We start from the raw sequence: 21,674 nt of genomic DNA, 5'->3' as shown, positions 1-21,674 counted from the left end.
TTGAGGGTTGTGAGAATGGAGTTCTGCACCTGGCTCTGCTACTAACTCCTGATTTCTCTGCTCTGTGATCTGAGATAAATCGTAGGTCCTCCAGGTCTAATCTTTCTTACTGATAAAGTCACTGCAGCTTTAAGAGGCCAGTGTTCTAGAGTGTGTGAATAAATAGAGGTATCTGAAATATGAGGAATAATTATATTCTTTCAAGGTTGTAGCTAAATGAAATTACATTAATAGAACTTTTTTTGGGGGGAAATACCATTATAAATTTAGAATAGTATTCCTACAAATTATTTTTGGGATGATGTCTCCTACCAAAGTTTATAATTTAAGGATTCAAACTATTAAAAAATGTATATTAATTTGCAAATTTCATCTACTATCATTCAGTTACTGAAATGGTAACTAAATGATATCTTTTCTGCTATTTTAAAAGACTATTAGATTAATACAGAAAGTTTTATAACAAATTTAAGATATTTAAGAGCTGTCTGGTGCTCTGGGCCCCTTTAGCAGTAACTTATTTAGTGATTAGTCTTCAAGAGCATTTTACTGCAAAATTCCCAACTTCAGGCATTGGTCACAATTTTTGCCACATGCATGAGCAACTTGGAAAATATTTGAAAAATCAAGGGTCTGATAATACTAGTGTCCCCTAAAACACATTAAAAAACACAGTCATATCCAAATTTATTTCACACTCCATATGTGGGAAACATGTTACGGACTGATTGTTCTAATTTGAGGGTCCATCCTGCTGCTCACTAGAAATCTGGTCTCGCTCGAGAGTTAGAGAACATCCTAACCTGGCTCACTTTTAGTAAAACTGTCTGTCCTTTTTGTTTATTAACTACAAAGGTTTTTTTCAGTAAGAAGTAGTACTTAATCTATAACACTTCAATTTATTTTAATACCAGCATCTACTTAATTGTTTAATATCTAAGGTATCAATAGAGGACCTACACTTTTTTTTTCTAAATAAAAAATCTCCAATGGTTTTCTTACATCTGCACAATTTCATTTGGTACTGATCAAGTTATGAATCAAAACTAAACTATCAGAATTGAAAACAAGGAAGTTACAATGAAAACGAGGATTTGTAATTTCAGCTGTTTAAAAAAACTCATTGCCCTGGCTGCTGTGGCTCAGTAGACTGAGCACGAGCCTGGGAACCAAAGGTCGCCTGTTGTTTGATTCCTGGTCAGGGCACATGTCCAGGTTGTGGGCCAGGTCCCTTTCCCTCTCTCTGAAAATAAATAAAATCTTAAACAAACAAACAAACAAAACAACCCTGCATTGAAGCAAATCTGATTTTGAACTAAATAAACCTCTATAAGTGAAACTAGTAACTCCTCATTTTAGCCTTAAGGCAAAAATAATTGATTTGTTATTTCTCCAAAAAGAGACAGGATTCAAGCTTCCGTATTTTGTAAAAAAAAATGCTTTCAAGTAATGAATTTTTTCTTTTCTACCATAGAAAATTACAAACACATACAACAAAAGTAGAGAATAGTAAAATAAACCCTCATGTTTCTTACTTTATCTATATTCCACCTTTCTTCTACCTACAACACATAAAGTACTAGATTATGTTGAAATGAAACAGGAAATTTTTATGAGAAAAATTCTAGTTTTTTAAACAGTAAAATGAATATATAGAGGCAACTCATTCAGAGTATGAAATACCTACTTTGCTTATTTTAAGGAGCTAGGTTATGCCACAATTTTCTTTATTTAACTTTATTCAGTTAGCACCTAGTAGCGTCCAGTGTCTGAACACTTGTTAACGGTGCCAAATGCCCTACACTTTTGTTCCTCTGTAATAACAATTCATTACATTTCAGCTGCGTTTAAAACATTTAAGTAAGAAAAAATAGTATCGAGATTAGCTGGATCTAATTAAATTATACTTAAAAATACGGAAATGAAGAGAACAGGTTCCTGAACGAGAATGTTAAGTTCTTGCAACAAACCAAAGAACCAGTAACATAGTCTTATTCCCATATTTTTATGCCTGGAGTAAAAAATGCACACACGTGTTTTGACATTTTGTAGTTTGGAGTACATACACTCCGTGAATATCAATGATGTAAAATGCTAGTAGGTAACAGTTTTCAAAAATCCCTCATCTGGAATTTTGAGTATTTGATTATACAGAATTATGCATAAATTAGATAAAACAGGCTACTCATGAAAAATACTTACTTCCCTACAGCATCTTCCTCATCATTTGTCTAGATTTTAAAGAATACAAATTTTTCACCTGATTTTTTTTAAACCAGAACTTGCTATTTTGTGAGTGTATGATGACTCCTAAGGACATCTACTACTTTTTAAGAGCTTTTGCATCCTTCCCAGTCCCCAGCATGTAAGTAAAAAAATCAACAAACGTATTCCTAATGGAGCCATCCAAGAATGTCTAAGTCTGAACCACTTCTACAGTGGAAGGTTGCTAAAAATAGTATTTTTTAAAAATACTGCTTTTCAAAATGTAACAGTTTTCACACTTAATGGATACACTAACCTTTGGGTTTTGGTGGCACAGGACCTACAAATCCAATATTGTCATAAAAGTTATGAATTGCGCTGGGATTAAAATGTGGCCCTGAAATATATAAAAAATAAATATATCAATGTTTATAGTTCAAAAATATTTTATTTTTTAAAAAGCAAATATTTATTTCTAAAAAATAATTACAGAAATGCTTTTCAATTATTTTGTACCTCTAATCTCAAATTATATGTAAGGAGTTCAAAATGGCTGAGGCAGGAATAGCAACACAGCACTCATAACACTGGCCTAAGGGGTAAGCTGGGGAAGAAGTCATATTAATGCTAGTAAGACAATGACACGATTACAAGCAGATCCCTGTTCCATGGGACAAATGTATAATTTTAAATGACCAAACACGGCCTTAAGCAACTAAACAGTTTGGCCTCAAGTAAGTATAAAAACTTTGCAGTCATGTAATACAGTAGTTCACATTTTAAACAAAACGAACAAGTTCAGAATTAGTTTCTAGACGAGCCCTAACTTTTTCTCTCCAAAGTTAAATTATGGCATTTTCTATGAATATTTGAAGATAAACAGCTTACTAATGTTTTAAAACAAAATAAAATGAACCATTTTTCAGTTTAATGGATTCTGGCACACAGTCAAAAGTATGATTGAAGGACTTCTTTTTTTTTTGTTGGTTTCCTTCCCTTTTCTATCTTTTCTATTTTATATATTTCTATTATTTCCCCAACTTCAGAGTTAGGTTTAAGTTATAAAATTTCCTTTTAATTGCTTATGGACCTGAAGTAAATTATAAACATTTCTTTTTTTTACAACAATAAGCAATGATTACATCTAAATAATAGCTCAAGTATAATAAATTATCACCGTTCTAAAAATGTGTAAGCCATATATTTATTCTGTTCTCTAGTTTGTCCATTAAGATAGTGCCATTAGGGTGGGGATGCCTTTTAAATTGTATTTTGAAAAGCGTTAATTCTTGAAAGGTAAAACGGAAATACAAAGAAGATGTACAAGTACATTTTAATTTTAATAAATATTATTGTAACACATTCTACTAATACGTAATAGCAATACTTTAACAACACAGCTAAAGGTACTAATCCTTGTCTTCCTTTAGCATATTACTAAAGATGTGAAGGATATAAAATGTATCAAATTACTCCTCAACTAAATACATTATATATTTTTTTGGAGGGCAGGGTGGGAGAGAAAATAAAAACCCAACAGTTTTCTAGCACTATTTGGCTCTAAAGTCAAATCTGAGACAATAAGATTATGTGACTGATAAATCTGTCTTGAGCCACAGGAAAAGAGCAGGTATATTTATACCAACAAATTTCTGCTGAGTATGCACTGAAGTTTACCTCGGGCTTGAAAAAGATCAATTTCTTTGGTTAAGCAGTCAATGTCAATCTGGAGTTGTCTATTACAACTTCTCAACTGCTGCATTTCTTCCAGCTGAAAGATAATTCCATGTGAGAAGGATCTATACATTGAATTCTCATGTTATTAGTTAAGAAGAAAAAAAGTTTGGCAGGGGAAGGTAAGATCAGAAAAACAAGTATGAATTAAGAGTTTTTAAAACCAGATCAAGCTTTTATACTTTTGATAAGATTGCTTATTCACATGCTCAAGCAGAGAGGTCACAACAGTTAACAGAAAGACTTACTGAAGGTATTTGGGATATAGAATTCGATCTTTTCAGGCGCCTTCGAGTTAGGTTATTTTCCATTTCATTGACCTCAGATTTTAATTTATCCAGCTTTTTCTTTTGAATCTCAAGTTCTCTTTGAAGTCGTTCCATTCTGGCCTTCTGGTGTACCAACAGAGCTGCAATACATATTAGTAAACATGAGGACCTACTCACCCACTTTAGTCAATTAACCTTTAAGCAGCCTTGGGAAAACAAATGAATATTTGTGACAAGAGTTTGCCAAGAATCCAAAGGTACATTAAGACAAAATATTGTAAATTTAAACATTTGAGATTTCAAAATTTTTAACTTGAAAATTATCTTAATTATTTAAGTGGACAAATTCACTCACTGATTTTTTTTTTAGGGTTTGGATAAACCCACTTTATGGCCAAAGAAAGCCTTTTTATCCTACTCCTTCTCTAAAGGCTCTTGTCTAGTCAAATAACCTACTTACTACTATTTAATTCACATCTGACTTTCTGAAATAAGCACTTCTACTCCAAAAAGTCCATGTTTGGATAATGCATACGGTATTTTAACAGCAACATTTTATAGATATTTTAGAAGGGAACGTGGGCTAGGTTTAATCTATCTTGATGTGTGCAACAAATAAAACATTGATTTGAATCCATGTGAATGTAAACATTAAGCTGTTGAAATTGCAGAGTAAAATCTATACTATTTAGAGATATCAAACACATGTTTTCTTATATTCTAATTACATTTTGTGAAAATATTTTCCTAAGGTGTTTTAAAAAGAAAATCAGTAATCAGTCTTGTAGCACGAATGATGAACTGCTTGGGAAACCTATCAGGACATAAAAATGGACTCATGTTCTTGTGATCCATCCCTGGACAACGTGAGCCTCAGCTTTTAGGATACTGAACTGAGAGTGCAGATACCTGGATCTACTTCTATAAGGCAGCTTGGGATGATTCTACCACGAGAAAACAGGCAGGCCTAATTAGAAAAGTACAATAACTAACCTTTACAAATGAAAAATAGTAATTAAAATGAAAAGTCAAGCAGATTAAACCATTTAGATTAATGTTGAACAGTCAACCTCAACTAAACTGAAAGTTCTATGAATCTAAAAAATAAGGAAAAGGCTATGGCACATTAATGTACATTCAGGCCATTTAAGCTAGTAGTCTATTCTAGAACCAGAATTGGGGTATGGGGTTGGAAGCCTATTAGGTTCAAGGACTTCAAAATCAATTTCAGTTGATAATTTTTCCCAAGAAAAATTCGACACTAATATAATCTGCAGATGTTTCCTTCTGTAATTTTTCTTTCTTACTTATTGGAAGAAACAAGTATGAGGGCATTTATGTTTCAAGTTTTAAAAACCATGGCTAATTCTGAAAACACTAAAATCCTGGTACCTTCTCTGCCATTTTAATATATATTCTGTAACGCAGGGAGGTGTTTTTAAGGTGCACAAAGTCCTGGTTAAAAACTTGCTGTATCGTTGCACATCCATACCTCCCTAAGCTTTTTTTGGCCAAGCTTATATTAGTTTGGTTTATTTTACTTGAACTGCATTAGAGTTTATTGTCCTAAAAGAAGATGAGGACATGGGTTTTATTTTTTGAATGGGACAGTAAGAGAAGAAAAGATGGAAGCAGGAAGTGGAGTGAAGGGCACACTAAGGGTGTATACTTTCCTTCACTTCTGAACTCCAACCACCTACCAACATGTCTCAAGTGTCATTAATTAGACATTTGTTCAAATTAATGATTGTTCTATTGAAAGTAGCATTTCTTAAAATGCTGAAGATTTGTAAAAAAATAATTAAACACATTTATTTAGTGGTTCTAATGACTAAAGATGGTTTGTTTATGCTGAAATTACAAAATACAATATACATTTGTATTATCATTCAATATTATACATGGAGAAGGGATGAGAAAGGATTTCCTGAGAAACTGAAATACAGTTTATACCATACTTGAGTGGTCGCAATTTATATCATAGGGCAGAGTTAGACTTCGGGATTTTAAATTATTATAATAATTGGCTCCAGGCTGGTGATTTCCTTGGGACACTTGGGAGAAGCAAATGCAAATTGCTCTGGCGATCCACTTCCCCTACTAGAGGGTTACTGCTTATGGGATCCATAAAGGAAAAATACTCAATGTAAAGAAGGTCTCAAGACTTCTGGCCAAGATGGAGGCATAGGTAGACACACTGTGCCTCCTCAAACAACCAAAAGAAGGACGACAACAACAAATTTGAAAACAAAAAACAACCAGAACTACCAGAAAATCTAACTGTATGGAAGTCCGACAACCAAGGATAAAGAAACATTCATACAGACCGTTAAGAGGGGCAGAGATAGCTGGGCAGAGAAGACTCATGGCAAGGTGGGGGGATGGAGGACCCAGGGCTCCAGTGCAGGGAAATAAAGCCTCAAACCTCTGACTAAAAGCACCTATGGGGGTTGAGGTGGCAGCAGGAGAAACTCCCAGCCTCACAGGAGGGTTCATTGGAGAGACCCACAGGGGCCTAGAGTGTGCACAAGCCCATCCACCCAGGAATCAGCACCAGAAGGGCCCAATTTGATTGTGGGTAGCGGGGGAATGACTGAAAACTGGCAGAGAGTGGAGCAAGCAGCATTGTTCCCTCTTGAACCCTTCCCCCACGTACAGCGCCACAATGCAGTGACGTGGATTGCCCTGCCCTGGTGAACACTTAAGACTCCACCCCTTACTACATAACAGGCACGCCAAGAGAAAAAATATGGCCCAAAAGAAAGGAGATCAAAGCTCCAGAAAAAATACAACTAAGCGATGAAGAGATAGCCAATCTATTAGATACACAGTTCAAAACACTGGTAATCAGGATGCTCACAGAACTGGTTGAGTATGGTTGCAAATTAGATGAAAAAATGAAGGCTGCTAAGTGAAATAAAGGAAAATGTACAGGGAACCAACAGTGATGGGCAGGAAACTGGGACTCAAATCAATGGTTTGGGCCTGAAAGAAGAAAGAAACATTCAACCAGAACAGAATGAAGAAACAGAATTCAAAAAAATGAGGAGAGGCTTAGGAATCTCTGGGACAACCTTAAATGTTCCAACATCTGAATCACAGAGGTACCAGAAGGAGAAGAGGAAGAGTGAGAAACTGAACACTTATTTGAAAAAATAATGAAGGAGAACTTCCCCAATCTGGCAAAGGGAATAGACTTCTAGGAAGTCCAGGAAGCTCAGAGAGTCACAAGGAAGCTGGACCCAAGGAAGCACACACCAAGGCACATCATAATTACATTACCCTTATGGAGAGAATCGTAAAAGCAGCAAGAGAAAAAGACATAGTAACCTACAAAGGAGTTTCCATAAGACCATCAGCTGATTTCTCAAAAGAAACCTTACAGGCAAGAAGGGGCTGGAAAGAAGTGTTCCAAGTCATGAAAAGCAAGGACCTACATGCAAGATTATTCTACCCAGCAAAGCTATCACTTAGAATGGAAGGGCAGATAAAGTGCTTCCCAGATAAGGTCAAGTTAAAGGAGTTCATCATCACTAAGACCTTATATGAAATGTTAAAGGAGCTTATCTAAGAAAAAGAAGATCAAAAATACGAAGAGTAAAATGACAACAAACTCACAATTATCAACAATTGAACCTAAAAATTCCCCAAAACAGTAACAAACTAAGCAAACAACTAGAACAGGAACAGATCACAGAAATGGAAATCACATGCAGGGTTATCAGCAGGGAAGTGGAGGGAATGAATGGAGGAAAAGGTACAGGGAATAAGTAGCATAAATGGTAGGTACAAAATACACAGGGGAAGGTTAAGAATAGTACAGGAAATGTAGAAGCCAAAGAACTTATATGTATGACACATGGACATGAACTAGGACGGGGGGAATGCGGGTGGGAGGGAGTGTGCAGGGTAGAGGGGAATTAAAGGGGGAAAATGGGACAACTGTAATAGCATAATCAATAAAAAATATATTTTAGAAGAAGAATTTAAATTCAAATTAAATCAACTGTGTTGTGTGGAATACTTCTATCCAAAGCCTCTTACAAGATATGAGAAGGCTTAACCACCCTTGAATTATTTTCCCACTGCTTGGTACCTGTTTAAGGGAATTCATTTTTTATTCATTTTATCTCATTATTATTATATAGCCTAGATATCAAAGAAAATGATGGAATGCAGATGATTTCATTTTATAAAATTTTCATTATCTGGACCCTAATACTGGGAGCATATTCATGCACACGCACAAAAGCACACATGTGTACACCTCTCCCACCCATATACTTACAGGTGTATACTTAGAGATAAATAATATTATGTTCTCTAAGAATTCAAGGTTGCATTAGATGATTTTTCTATTTCCCCTTTATTAATTTATGATGGCATATTTCTATATCGTTCTTTTATCCATTACCTTAGATATTAAAACATGTTTGTAGATTTATTATTTTTAATAAAACATTTTTGCTACATCATTAGTAATATTGGAATCTTAGAACACTTTATTTATAGTCTCCCGGTATTTTGTTTTTCATCATATATGTTAATTTCACAAATATTTTCAATATCATAAAACGTAGATTTTACAAAAAACCATGGTAACCTCGAATGTATTAAAATTAAGTTACTTTTAAAATAAGGACTTATACCTTGCCTTTGATAAGAAATAAATATTTTGCTTTTTGAATTTCAAAAAAAAAAAAAAAATCTCAAGAGAAAAAACTCTGACCAAACATGAAAATGACCTATCATTAGAGTCAATAGCCCAAAGGAGCCACCCAAACTTAAAAATTATATAATAGTCTGAAAGACACTATGGAAAAATCTGTTTAAAATGATTACAGTAATACCAGAAGAAACAAAAATATAACCAAAAATATGACACTGTGGATAATACAACAGATTTGGAAAAGTACCATAAAGACCCTGTCAAATGAAAAACAGTCACTGGAATGGAGAAGTCAGGTTGACTGGATGGTGTCATAAACGCAGTCAGTGACCTGGAAGACAGATGTAAGGTTATTTCCCAGAGCACATGGAGATAAAGTGATAGAAAACATGAAGGAGAAAAGATGTTATTTAAACCTACAAGGGAGTTCTAGAAAAAGACAACAGAAAGAATGGAGGAAAGGCAAAATTGGAAAAGAAAGTTGCTGAAAATTTTCCAAAACTGAAGAAAAAAATAATAGAATCCAGAAGATAAGAGAATCATTTGTCCACCTAACTAAATTAGTGAGGTATGGATGATTAAAGACATTTCCAGATAAAGTTTGGGGGAATTGAGCAGTCACAGACTACTGCTGAATGAGCTACTAAAGACTTTTTTTTTTTTTTTAAGAAGGAAGTTAATACAAAAGGAAAAATAAGATGAATAAATCTTAAAAAGTTCTAATTATAAAACAAGGGAAAAAGGCCATGGCAGTGGGTGGGGTGGTACAGATTGTTTAAAACAAGCTAAAACCAAGACATTAGAAAAGAATAACAAAGAAATTAGAAATATGAAGATCAAAGGAGAAGCATTCTAAGGTTTGAAAGTGTTTAAGGAAGAATACTTCTAAATGTCGTTAAACCAAATATACATGTTATAGATTTAGGGATGTTAATTTAGAGAATGCTAAATAGAATGCAGCTTCTAAATGAAAAGACAGACCAAGAGGAAAATCAGTAAAATTTGATTAAACTTAGATGGTAGAAAAGGAAGGAAAAAAGGGGGAAAGAATCAAAAAACAAACAAAAAATGACAGAAATAACTCCAAATGTATCAGTATTCACAATAACTACAATCTGATGTTAAGGTGCATCAAAGCAGCAATTTTAAAAATTCAGCTGTATGCTATTTGTAAGAAACATGCTTAAAACATAATCCACTAATTTACTGTTTAATATACTGACAGCCTACTATGTGTCAAGCACTGTTGTAGGAACCTGGGAGGGAAGGAAATCAACGAGCAAAACAGGCAAACATCATTGCCCTGCTAGAGCTTGTATTACAGAGGTAGGGGTTGGTGTTGGTACAAGCACAAGGCTCTAAACAAGGGGTCAAAAAACTATGGCCACGTGTATCCCACTGCATGGAATACAGCCATGTTTACTCATTTGCTTTTTTGTCTATACCTGTTTTTGTGTTATGATAGTAGAGTTTAATAGTTGTGACAGAAATGGCTTGCAAAATCCTACATAATTTACTATCTATCTGGCCCTTTATCAGATCACATGGAGACTTGCTGACCATATCAAGGACTATGCATAAATGGGGACCCACGACAGCACAGAAAGGTAAAGAGTAAAAGGTCTAAGGTGAAATGTGTATTTTGGATGGCAGGCAACACTGTGACACAGCGTAAGAATACCAGCTGCTGGAGGTATTTAATGACTGTGGTGCCCTGAAGGCAACAACAAATCCCAAACCCAGGTCCACTCCTGACAAAATCGACTCACCCCTCATACTAACAACCTGACAGAAAGAGAGGTGTTCTCATTTCTGGGTGCAAATATACTTTATCTCAGTCTCTCTGTCCACCGCCCGACCCCCAACAGTGTTTAGCATTCAATAAGAAATTATGAGACACACAGAAAAGCAAGAGAAAAATACAACTTATCATCAAGAGAAGAAGCGATTAACAGAACATACTCAAAGGTAGTTTCCAAATGCTGGAACTACCTGATAGGGAATTTAAAGCCGTTATCAGTATGTTAAAAAAAATCTACTTAAAAAGATGGATAACATGCAGGCTTACCAGCACTGTGGATACAGAAGAATCACTGAGCTTGAAGACAGGAATTACCCAAGTTAGAACACAAAGAAAAGAAAGAGGAGGAAAGAACAACACATCCAAGAATTGTGGGGCAATATCACACAATCCAATACAAGTAACTGGTGAAGGAGAAGAAAAAACAAGGCAGAAGAAATACCGGAGGGGATAATGGCCAAACCATTTCCAAAATTAATATAAGACAATAAACCACAGATCCAAGGAGCCCAGAGGTCTCCATTAATACAAAACAAACCCAAAGTAATAATAATAAATAAAAATCAAAAACAAACTAAAACATAGACACATCATAGTCAAACTGTTGAAAACCAAAGATACATAGAAAATCTTGAAGGCAGCTAGAAAAATAATGCAATTTGTATACCAGGCAAATATAAAAGTGAAATAAAGCCAGTGTAGCAATATTCATTTAAGAAAAAAATGGACTTTAGGGCACAATAATATGTTATGATATAAGGAAGTTCTTCAGTTAATGATAAAAGGAAAATAATGCTAGCGTACAACTCCCATTCTGTATGGAAAACCATAAAAGAGTATTCTAAATTATTTTCCAACTAATGCATATTTCAGAACATACATTCCAGGACAAGGGCTAAACAATCTCCTGGTCACAGATAGCTTCATTAGTAATCCTCAACACAATATTTCTTAATGTTTCTATCAAAATAGGAAAAGTAAACCTTCAGCAAGTGGCAGAAATTTGCTTCAGAAAAGATTTAGGAGCAATGAAGGAGCTGCAGTTATTGAAGGTATGATATAGGGGATGTTTTATAGTTAGAGACTGAATTCTTAAAAAAATATTTCTGAAACAGAAAAAAATATTACATCCCTGGGAATTCACAAGGAAAGGAGTTTTTGCAATGGCTAAAGATGGAGCTTGCCTTTTGGAATTAAGGCAAGATATCTCCTATGATTAAACTGAAGCTCTAAAGCAAAATACTCTAAATCCATTGCTGTGGAATTTAAGAGGCATTTCTCATAACAAAATCTTAAGAGTTATAATGACTATATTACTTAGAAATGGCAAATCTACTTTATATACTATTCAGGATTTCTTAAGTATGTCTGTCAATTCTAAACATGCTAAAGATGCTCTGAAAAAGTAGGAAGGAGATACGATCTCTATTTCTTAGCAATGCTTTTTTCTGTGTGCCTAAATTTTTATGTGTATAGTTCACTTTTCATTTGTGGTTTGGGATTTTTAGATAGAAATATGAATAATAAGTTACAAAAAAATAGTGTCAAGGTAAATTTCGAAAAATTGTTATGAAAATTCAGTCAAACTTTTCTTTAGTTGTAGTTTTTGCAATTTAAACGTTCATGACACAAAATATTACAGAACATGTATCCATTAAGAAACAATGTTATTAGACTCATAATGAAGAATACTTATAGTGTTTATTTATGAAGACACTTTCCTCTGATCAGTTTGCTAAATGAGAAAGAGTTGGGTGCCGACTGAGAACAAACAAACAAGACAGTTGTATTTCCAGGTTCTATAAAAATGGGAAGGCCTAGAAAGAGACTCAGGAGGGTTGACAAAAATGAGGGCTGCAGTCGTGGGGTGAGGCTAGAAATTTCTACCTCTGTTATGGGAAATGACTGTGAGCAGGAATTTAAGGAATCCCTGGCTTCTTGGGTTTTCTTTCTTTTGGCATATGGATAAACTGTTACAAAATTATACCAACCACACATACACATGAATTAAGCTCATGTACATCTAGTAATATGTACTTACATAGAAGGGGTGATCTGTTACAGATTCCAATGGGTAAGCTGAAGGAAAAATTCTCTCCATTCCTGTTATTTACATATAGACTAATATGGACTTAAAAAGCCAAGTTATAATTAATCAATTATATTAGATAGGACTTTTGTTTAAGAATAGTTGGCTGAGCACTGCATTTATATATATATAATATACATATATTCTTCTGTCTTCTGAAACCCCATGAAAATGAGAGGAATAAAAGTGGTACAATCCAATGATACAAAAAAAGAAGGCAATTAATGGACAAGAGATTTCAGCCAGTTTCTGGAAGACTGAATGAAATGGCATAGACTAATGAAGGAGTCACAGACAAGGAGAGCACCTAACATAGAGAGGCAGAACTTGCCCTGCAGAAACCTAAAGAGGCTCCAGACTTTCAAGAAGGCAGGTAAACAACAGGAGGTAGAAGGGAGAAATGGGCTGGAAATCAGGGGCTTAATGGGATGTCTGTTATAGAACAGTCAACCTTTCCCTACCCAGTAACTCTATGTTCATTTGTAAGATGCCCAAACACATTTCTAAAGCTGATCCCCATATACAAAGAATGCTAGGTGGTGATGGTGCAGTGTTCTGTTGTAGCAGCTGGCTCCTACTTATTCAACACAAAGCAGTCTGCCAAGTAACAAATCTCGTTTCTTATACAGCGTTTTCAATTAGCCTGCAGAGTTTTTCATTCTTAAATATGAACCAATACACAAGGATCACAACACATCTGAGGAATATCTGACTACAAAAAGATCTAATAAACAAAGAGAAAGACTAAATCCAGATTACGTGGAGATAATTCAGGAGAGAACCAAGAACTTAAATTCTAATAAACATCACGAGCAGATCTGAGACAGTAATGCACCCATAAAACAATAATCTGCTATAATAAAGGAACCAGAAAACTAGGTCTTAGAAATTAAAAAACATCACTGCTGAAATGAAAAATTCATATATACATTGCAACAAAAATTGTACAATGGAAAGTGAAGGCAGTCGAATATACTGAAAAACAGAACAATGCAAAATAAATAAAAAGTTGGGCCAGGATGCTAAATGGCTGAATGAGAGAAGTTATAGAAAGAGAATGGAGAAACTGGGAATCAGAATGGGATTTTCATGGCCGAAGGGAGACACTAGCTTAAGTGTGGACTAAAGGGGTCCACAGAGGTGAAACAAAGATATTAAAAAAGACCTACACCCAGACACATCATTGTCTATATATGGAAGCAATGTAAACACTGTGCATACAGAACATATACAAATGTATGTATACAAATATGTATACATTGATAAAATATCCAATTATATACAAATATTTAAACCATAATGAGGTCTGCAATTTCACCTGTGGCTGTTTGCACTGAACCACTATCTCAAGAGCTTACATATTATTTGTATTTATAAGTCATTATCACACTAAGAGGTAAGTTCATTTCATTTTATACTTGGAAAAATTCAGCATTTTAGATTTTTCATTATCAAGTATATTTCTCAATTAAGCCTCAAGTTCCTTGAGGGTAAATACTGAATTCAGTTTTGTACCACCTGGTATCTAGTATTAAAACTTGCAAATCGTAGGCACTTGATGAATATCTATGATATGTAAAATAATGACAACAATTGGACTTTTAATGGATGGCAGAGTAAAATTCTAAGTCCAAGAAATAGAAATATTGATAGAACAAGAAGTTGATATTTATTTTAAAGTCTCCTTCAATGTTTAGTGTAAGTATTTTTCACTTAGTAAGATTTGATATGTTTTGAAATATGGCAAGACTTCTAGGTTGCGGACATTGCAGGAAGGCGGCTTTTTTATACGCTAGTTCTAAAAAGGAAGTAAGTGATGTATTTGACATCTCTATCACACACTGACTTCTTTAGTTTTCTAAACTTACCTACCTACTTTGCCCTCTAAAGCAGAAAAAAAGAGAAATAACAGGTAGAAAAAAAATTTAGTACCTTTTAAATCATCTTGCAGTCAAAAATTAAAATTTAATGGATAAAGATAATTTAAGCATGCAACTCCCTCTTGTGGTTGTTAAAACAACCATTAGTTAATACAAAAACTAGGGCTCTTAAAGCACTCCAGTTAAGTGTACTAGATGTTTTATACAGCAATTTCAGAAAGCCCGGTCTTGACTCAACTTTGATCAGCTTCTGACGAACAATGAACACAATTTTTTAAAATTTAACTTTATTTGTAATTAGACAGACATACCTGAAGCTCCAGATGGTATAAGCTTTACTGATTTTAGGCATTCTACAGTGTAAATGTCTAATTTCTCCAGAAGTTAAAAAAGATAGAGAATGGAATGTACATATTTAAAAGAAGTGCCTTTGCCATTGAAAAATGTACCAGCTATTTATGGATACAAAGATCTCAGGCTTTTTAAAAAAACTGTCCTTGTCCATGTGTCCGTTTCTCCCCCATTATCCCCTCCCACCTCCCCTCTGGTTACTGTCAGTTTGTTCTTAATTTCAATGTCTCTAGTTCTATTTTGCTTCCTTGTTTGTTTTGTTGATTAGGTTCCACTTACAGGTGAGATCATATGGTATTTGTCTTTCACATGGACAAGACCAAAGGGCGGGGAGGATCAAGGGTGGGAAGTGGGGATGGCTGGGGTAGGGGGGAAAACAGAGACAACTGTACTTGAACAACAATAAAAACAAAAAAAATTAAAAATGCACACCCTAGATTTTAAAATACATAATCAACATTGTATGGAGTTTAATATTAAATAAAATTGAAGAATAATGTGATTCTACAATACATTAAAAAAACTGCCATTAGAAAGTGTAATGGGCAAAAACTAAAACAACCAGAACAGGAATAGAATCAGAGAAATGGACATCACATGGAAGGATTTCAGTGGGGAGGGGCAAGGGAGGAATAGCGGGGGAAGGTACAGGGAAGCAGCAGCATAATTAGTAGGCACAAAATAGATGGGGAGAGGTAGAAAAGGATATAGGAAACAGAGAACTCAAAAGAACTTGTATTTACAACCCAGGGACATGAACTAAGAAGGGGAATGCTGGAGGGTTGGGGGGTGCAGGAGGGAGGGGGGATAAAAGGGGAAAATTGGGAAAACTGTAACAGCATAATCAATAAAAAATCCTTAAAAGAAAAAGAAAATAGGTACTTAAGTTTTTGCCTGTACCTGCCCAAGTCATTGTACCTAAGAATGTACAATGTCAGCTTCTAAAATAAATCAAGATTTTTCTAGACTGTAACTGTTGACAGCAGGAAGATCTGTTTTGTATACCACTGTATAACTATAGTCACTTATTTGGTGATTGAGTCACAAAAGATTTAGAGATAGCAGTTGTTCTAAAAGAAAGCCTCTTGATGTTTCATTTATTTTGCCACTTTTTATGGTCAGTCTGAAATGAGATCTTGCAACAGTTCTGCAACTGGGCCCATTATTTGGAAACTATGAGAAATGATGTTCAACCTCTGTAATTATTTTAAAGAAATTTAAATTATTTATACATTAGTATTAATAGGTAAACATATGGCCTCTGCTTTATAATACTTTGTTGGCATTTATTTGTATATAATTAAGACGCTGCACGCAATCTTAGAGCATTAAAACACAGACATTGTCTAAAACTCCTGTGTTAAGAGAAAAAGAAAACGGGTCCAGACACATCAAAGGAGTCTCAAAGATGAACTGGATGAACCACTATAAGAACTGGCATGGTTTATAGCTTAGAAAGGTTTGTACTTTAAAAGGAAATATGGTAGATAATTTCAAATTTTTGAAGGTATGCTATATGAAAGAGAAGGCCAGTTGATAAGGTTTTGAAGAAGTATTATAATTAAAAGAAAAGATACACATAAGATTTCCGTTATTTTTTTAAAAATCTTGGAATGGCGAAGAGCTTTGTAAATAAGACATAAAACTAAGCCCAGAAATCAGAGGAAAAAAAGATAAGTATGAATATATAAAAGTAAAAAATAAAAAATACTTTTCTTGACCAAGTTAAAGTAACATTAGAATAAACTGACTAGGTATTCTCTAAAAACAAGTTCACAAAATAAGACATACAAATGGCTTAAAAATATTTGAAAAGATGTTTAATCTTACTCATATTTAAAAATGTAAATTAAAAAATACCAGAACCATTTTTATCTACAGAATGACAAAGATGTACTTTTTTCAATCACCTACATACTGATGGGTGGGGTAGGATGAAAGAAAAGAACGTTCTTAAAAATGCTGCCTAAATGTTCCCCATTTATATATGGGGAAAAAAAATATTCTACCAGTCTATACTCTGGTAGAGGAATGTCTTTAGAGAATCTCAAAATTAAAAGTGGCAACGTGAGTGGTGCCCTTCACCAAGTATTTCTGGCGCTCTGTCTCCGTACAGTAGTTTCCCCTTATTTGTAGTTTCACTTTCTGTGGTTTCAGTTACCCTTGGTCAACCACGGCCTGAAAATATTAAACGGAAAATCCCACAAGTGAACACTTTGTAAGTTTTAAGTTGCCTGCTGTTCTGAGTAGCGTGATGAAATCTTGCGTATCCTGCTTGGGGACGTGAACTGTCCTTGCCCAGCATCTCCACGCCATGACCTCCCCTACCCTGGCTACTCACTTCTCGATTATCAGATAAACTGTAGTATCTCAGCACTTGTTTTCAAGTAACCCTCACTTTACTTACTAATGGCCCCATAACACAAGAGTGGGATGCTGGCCATTCAGATACGCCAAAGAGAAGCTGTAAAGTGCTTCCTTTAAGTGAAAAGGTGAATATAGTAAATAAGATACAGAGACAGAGAGAGACATTCATGTAATTTTCATTATAGTATATTGTTATAATTACTCATTTTATTATTGCTGTTAATCTCTTACTTTGCCTAACATATAAATTTAACTTTATCACAGGTATGTATGTACAGGAAAAAACATAGTGTATATATAGAATTTGGTATTGTCTGCGGTTTCAGGCACTCATTGGAGGTCTTGGAACATATTCCCCACGGACAAGAGGGGTCTCTGGTACACTGTAGAACTGAGCCTGTCCATTCTGTCTGAATTTGGTGCGGCTATGTGACTTGTCTTTGTCTTAGCTAAAGAGTCATGTATGTTGGGGCAGAGACTTAGAGTCAGTGCTGATATGCTTATTTCCTTTGTCTTGCCTGAACATTCATGGAAACATAGAGACGGAGATTCCCTCAACCTGGGTCCCTGAGTGAGGATGATATATAACAGAGCCTACCAGCTAATCTATGGCAAGTGAGCTAGAAATAAGCCTTTGTTGTTTTAAAGACACAGTTTGTACTGCAGCACAACCAAGCCTAAATGAATGATACCTCTATCAAAATTAAAAATACACATATCCTGTGACACAGCAGTTCCACTGCTAGTAATCTCTTCTGCCGACATACTTAAACATGGACACAAATATATATATATATATATAGATAGATAGATAGATATAGATATATAGAGATACACAAAATTCTTACTGTAGCAGTTTGTAAAAGCAAGACTTTAAGGTTTATCAAGAAAGGTCTGGTTAGAGATTGTGCACAAAATACTATGCGGCCATTTTCTAAAAAATCAGATCTACATTTGTTGACCTGGAATACTCAAAAATATATTTAAAAAAGGTTAAAGACAGAGCAAAATACTATGTTCCATTTATATAAAGAAATGCTTTTATATATATATGATACATAATTTCAATTTCCAGAATAATACAAAATGAACTATTTATGAATAGCTATTGGTTGTCTCTGATGAGGTGAACTTTACACTATATACCCTTTTGTTCCTACATATATTTGATGTTTTTTTAAAAAAAATTTGAGTGTAATAAAATTTAAAATTGACAATTCTAAAATTTACATGGAATAGCCAGAGACCCCTGAACAGCCAAAATAGGTTTTTGAAAAAGAATAAAGTACAACTTACATGTCCCAATGACAAAACTTACAAAGTAAGTAACAATAATCAAAAGAGTGTAATACTGGCATAAGGACAGACATAAAGATCAAAGAAGAAATTAAAGAAAAACAGTATTAAGATATGATTAAAAATGTTTATAACTTTATGTAAGTAATTTTTAAAAACATTGTAGTTTACTAGTTAGATAAATACCACAGATGGATTTCTGTAGAGATAAAAGAGAATGAGAAATCAGTTTTGGCAGCGATGTTAGTTTTGTAAGAGCCTCTGGCTATTATAACAAAACACAGGAAGCAGGCTTTCCCCCCAACTGAAGAAAATTGGTTTGAATGAGTTGTATTACAAAAAGCATAGTTCTATAATTGGGAGAAAACGCCAGAAAGTCTCAGAATACAGTGAACGATTATGTATTTATTGGTACTTTCCAGAAATTAGGTAGAGTCAGGTGGTGTGACTGAAAGGGAAAAATGTAGAGATACCTGGTCAGTACTCTTACTACTGGTAAGCAACTGCATTTCAATATTTGTTCTTAGTAGGTAAAATAACACTCTTCTTTATGTCTACAGATTTTTAAGCTAAAATTTCTCTCTAAGTTAATATTGTTTTTTCTATTTGGCACTCATTTCTGTCTGATTCCTGTAGTACTTTAAGGACTCAAATGTAATTTAACCCCTTCGGAAGGTGGTGGGTAGGGTGGCAGAGTTGGTGATGAGATGAGCAGTGTCCTGGTAGAAGTCTCATTAACTTACTTCTTATTCTTCTGCTCACTCTATAGCAGAGGGCATATCAAATAATGTATCTCTTACGAACATAAATTCTTATTTTTGAAATTTTTATTGTAGCATTTTTAGACTTCAAATGTTAGATGAAATATAAATGCAAAATAAATCCATTTTGGTTATCGAATTTATTTATGTATGTTCCCTCTTCAATTTCCGAAAATATTTTCCTATGATTTTAGTACCTGGCTCAACTTATTTTTCCACTCTGAAACACTATGTCCCAGAAGTTTTAGGAAGATCAATTTTACTGCACAAGGCAGAGATATTTCTTTTCTCCTTATTACCACACTACACAAATTAGAGTTCAGAAAAGATCCTTGCTTAAAGATCAGTATTACTCAGGACACCCCATTTAGTACTGTAGTGAGTGCTGGGTAAAATGTAAAGCATCACACACAAGGCAACATCACAAAAAAAGCATTTTCTAGAAATGAACAATTCTTTGATTTCACTAGAAGGAAGTCAAAGAAACACTAGAGGTTTTGTCAATGAGTGATACATAAATTGGGGTCAATACCAGTTCCACAGTAAACAGAAGGAAATGAGATGAAAGGCTGCAGAATAGCCCCCACCCCAAAACCCATAGATAGATAATACAAAGGCGGAGAGCCCTATGAATGTTAGGAAATTCCATATATTATGTAAGTATGTATAAAAAAAGTGATCATGGTTGTTATAGCTATCTGAAGGTTGTTAGCAAAGAGAAGTAATTTGAGTGGCAGATTCTGGGGAACCATGCTTTTCTGGGGAGGCGTTGATCTCTCAACCAGAACCTTCACTCATCAGCACTTTTTTTAACCTGTATGTGCTTTTTATAAGGTGCTCTCTCCACCTATCCAGGGCCTTACTTTATTATTTTATTTCTAATTATATCTATATATTGTGATTTCTTTCTCTATAGCTGCCCGTTTTTATTTTTTATTGAGTGATCTTTTAGCTTCACGATTCTCATATTGAGGCAATGAGACCCCCATGATGGTGCACCAGGGGCTGTTACATGAAGCTACAGTTAAACCTGGGAGTATCTTTCCAGAAGGTTTATTTGGAAGACCTGGAAAGCCATCACAGTACTGCAGTTAAGAGTGTGGTCTCTACTGTCAACTTTCTAGGTTAGAATCTTGACTCTTCCACTCATCCTTTGGCAAAGTACTTAAAACCATCTGTTCCTAAGTATTTTAATCTGAAAATGGAAATAATACTAGTTCCTACTTTAGAGTTGGCTTTGAGAAATGGGCTTTCAGAACAGTGCCTAGCACACAGTAAGTTTTCAGCTGTTATTAGTTATTATATACATTAAAATTAATCACTTTCCCCCCTTGAGGAAGGATAGGAAGATAGGAAATGTTGGGGTGTGGATTTAGATAGGGAGACCAGGGCCTACCTCACTGAAAAGGTGACTTTTGAATAAAGACCTGAAGTGAGTGAGGGAGTTAACTGTGGATTCTGGAAGAAGAGAATTTAAGACAGAAGGAACAAACAGCAAGTACAAGGGCCCGAAGGTATGCCTCCTTTGTTTAAGGAACAGCAAGAAGTCCTGTAGGGCTGGACCAGAGTGAGTGTGGTGGTAAATAAAAGGAAAAGAGAATGGGGCAGGGACAGTAGATCAGGTAAGGCTCTATAGCTTTTACTCTGAATTGAAATAGATTATTAGTCGCATGCAGGGAGTGATATGATCTGACTTTTGTTGTTTAACCACATCTCCTGGGTTCAAAGAAGACCGTAAGGAGGAAATGGTGAAAAGTGGGTAGGCTACTGCAATAATCCGCTTGAGAGACAATGTCGGCTAGGATGAGAATAGTGAGTGACAATGAGGATGGCAAGAAAAGATAGAATTCTTGATATACTTTGACAATCAAAGTTGATAGGATCTATTGTTAAATTAGATGTGAAATTTTGAAGTTTCTGGCTTAATCATGAAATACAAATTAAGTTGCCATTAACTACGATAGGAAGAGAAAGCTGGAGTGGGGGCTGTGAGAAGCTGGGAGGGGGAATGTGAGAAGCTGTTTCAGACTTAGTAAACTTGAGATGCCTAGTAAACATTCAATGGAGATGTTAAGTAGATATTTAAATAAACTAGCTTGAAATTCAGGGAGTAAGTCCTGGTTAGAGTTATAAATTTGGGATTCATTAACGTATTAGATTCATTAGCATATTCCAATACACTCATGGGTCACTTGATGAGGACCTGTTCTGAGATATGTGTTGTTAGGCACTTTCATTGCCACGCAGACATC

The 21,674-nt window shown here is 34.7% G+C and overlaps 1 protein-coding gene across 6 annotated transcripts in view; it reads right to left on the bottom strand.

Moving 5' to 3' along the window:
• The window catches only part of TAB2 (TGF-beta activated kinase 1 (MAP3K7) binding protein 2), a 76,662-nt gene that overhangs the window by 2,693 nt on the left and 52,295 nt on the right, over positions 1-21,674 (bottom strand). For 4 of the 6 annotated variants that reach the window (XM_053913506.2, XM_053913504.2, XM_053913505.2 and 1 more), the window contains 3 exons: positions 4,188-4,348; positions 3,883-3,976; positions 2,522-2,602 (listed from right to left, as the gene is read on the bottom strand). In XM_053913506.2, the coding sequence (XP_053769481.1) occupies positions 2,522-2,602; positions 3,883-3,976; positions 4,188-4,348 (336 nt within the window). The remainder of the gene's footprint in view (positions 1-2,521; positions 2,603-3,882; positions 3,977-4,187; positions 4,349-21,674) is intronic. The other 2 variants (XM_053913507.2, XM_053913509.2) reach the window with 2 other exon arrangements.

The sequence above is a fragment of the Desmodus rotundus genome, chromosome 11, assembly GCF_022682495.2.
Source record: "Desmodus rotundus isolate HL8 chromosome 11, HLdesRot8A.1, whole genome shotgun sequence".
In the NCBI taxonomy this organism is placed as follows: Eukaryota; Metazoa; Chordata; class Mammalia; order Chiroptera; family Phyllostomidae; genus Desmodus; species Desmodus rotundus.
This window is presented reverse-complemented; position numbering and strand designations above follow the sequence as displayed.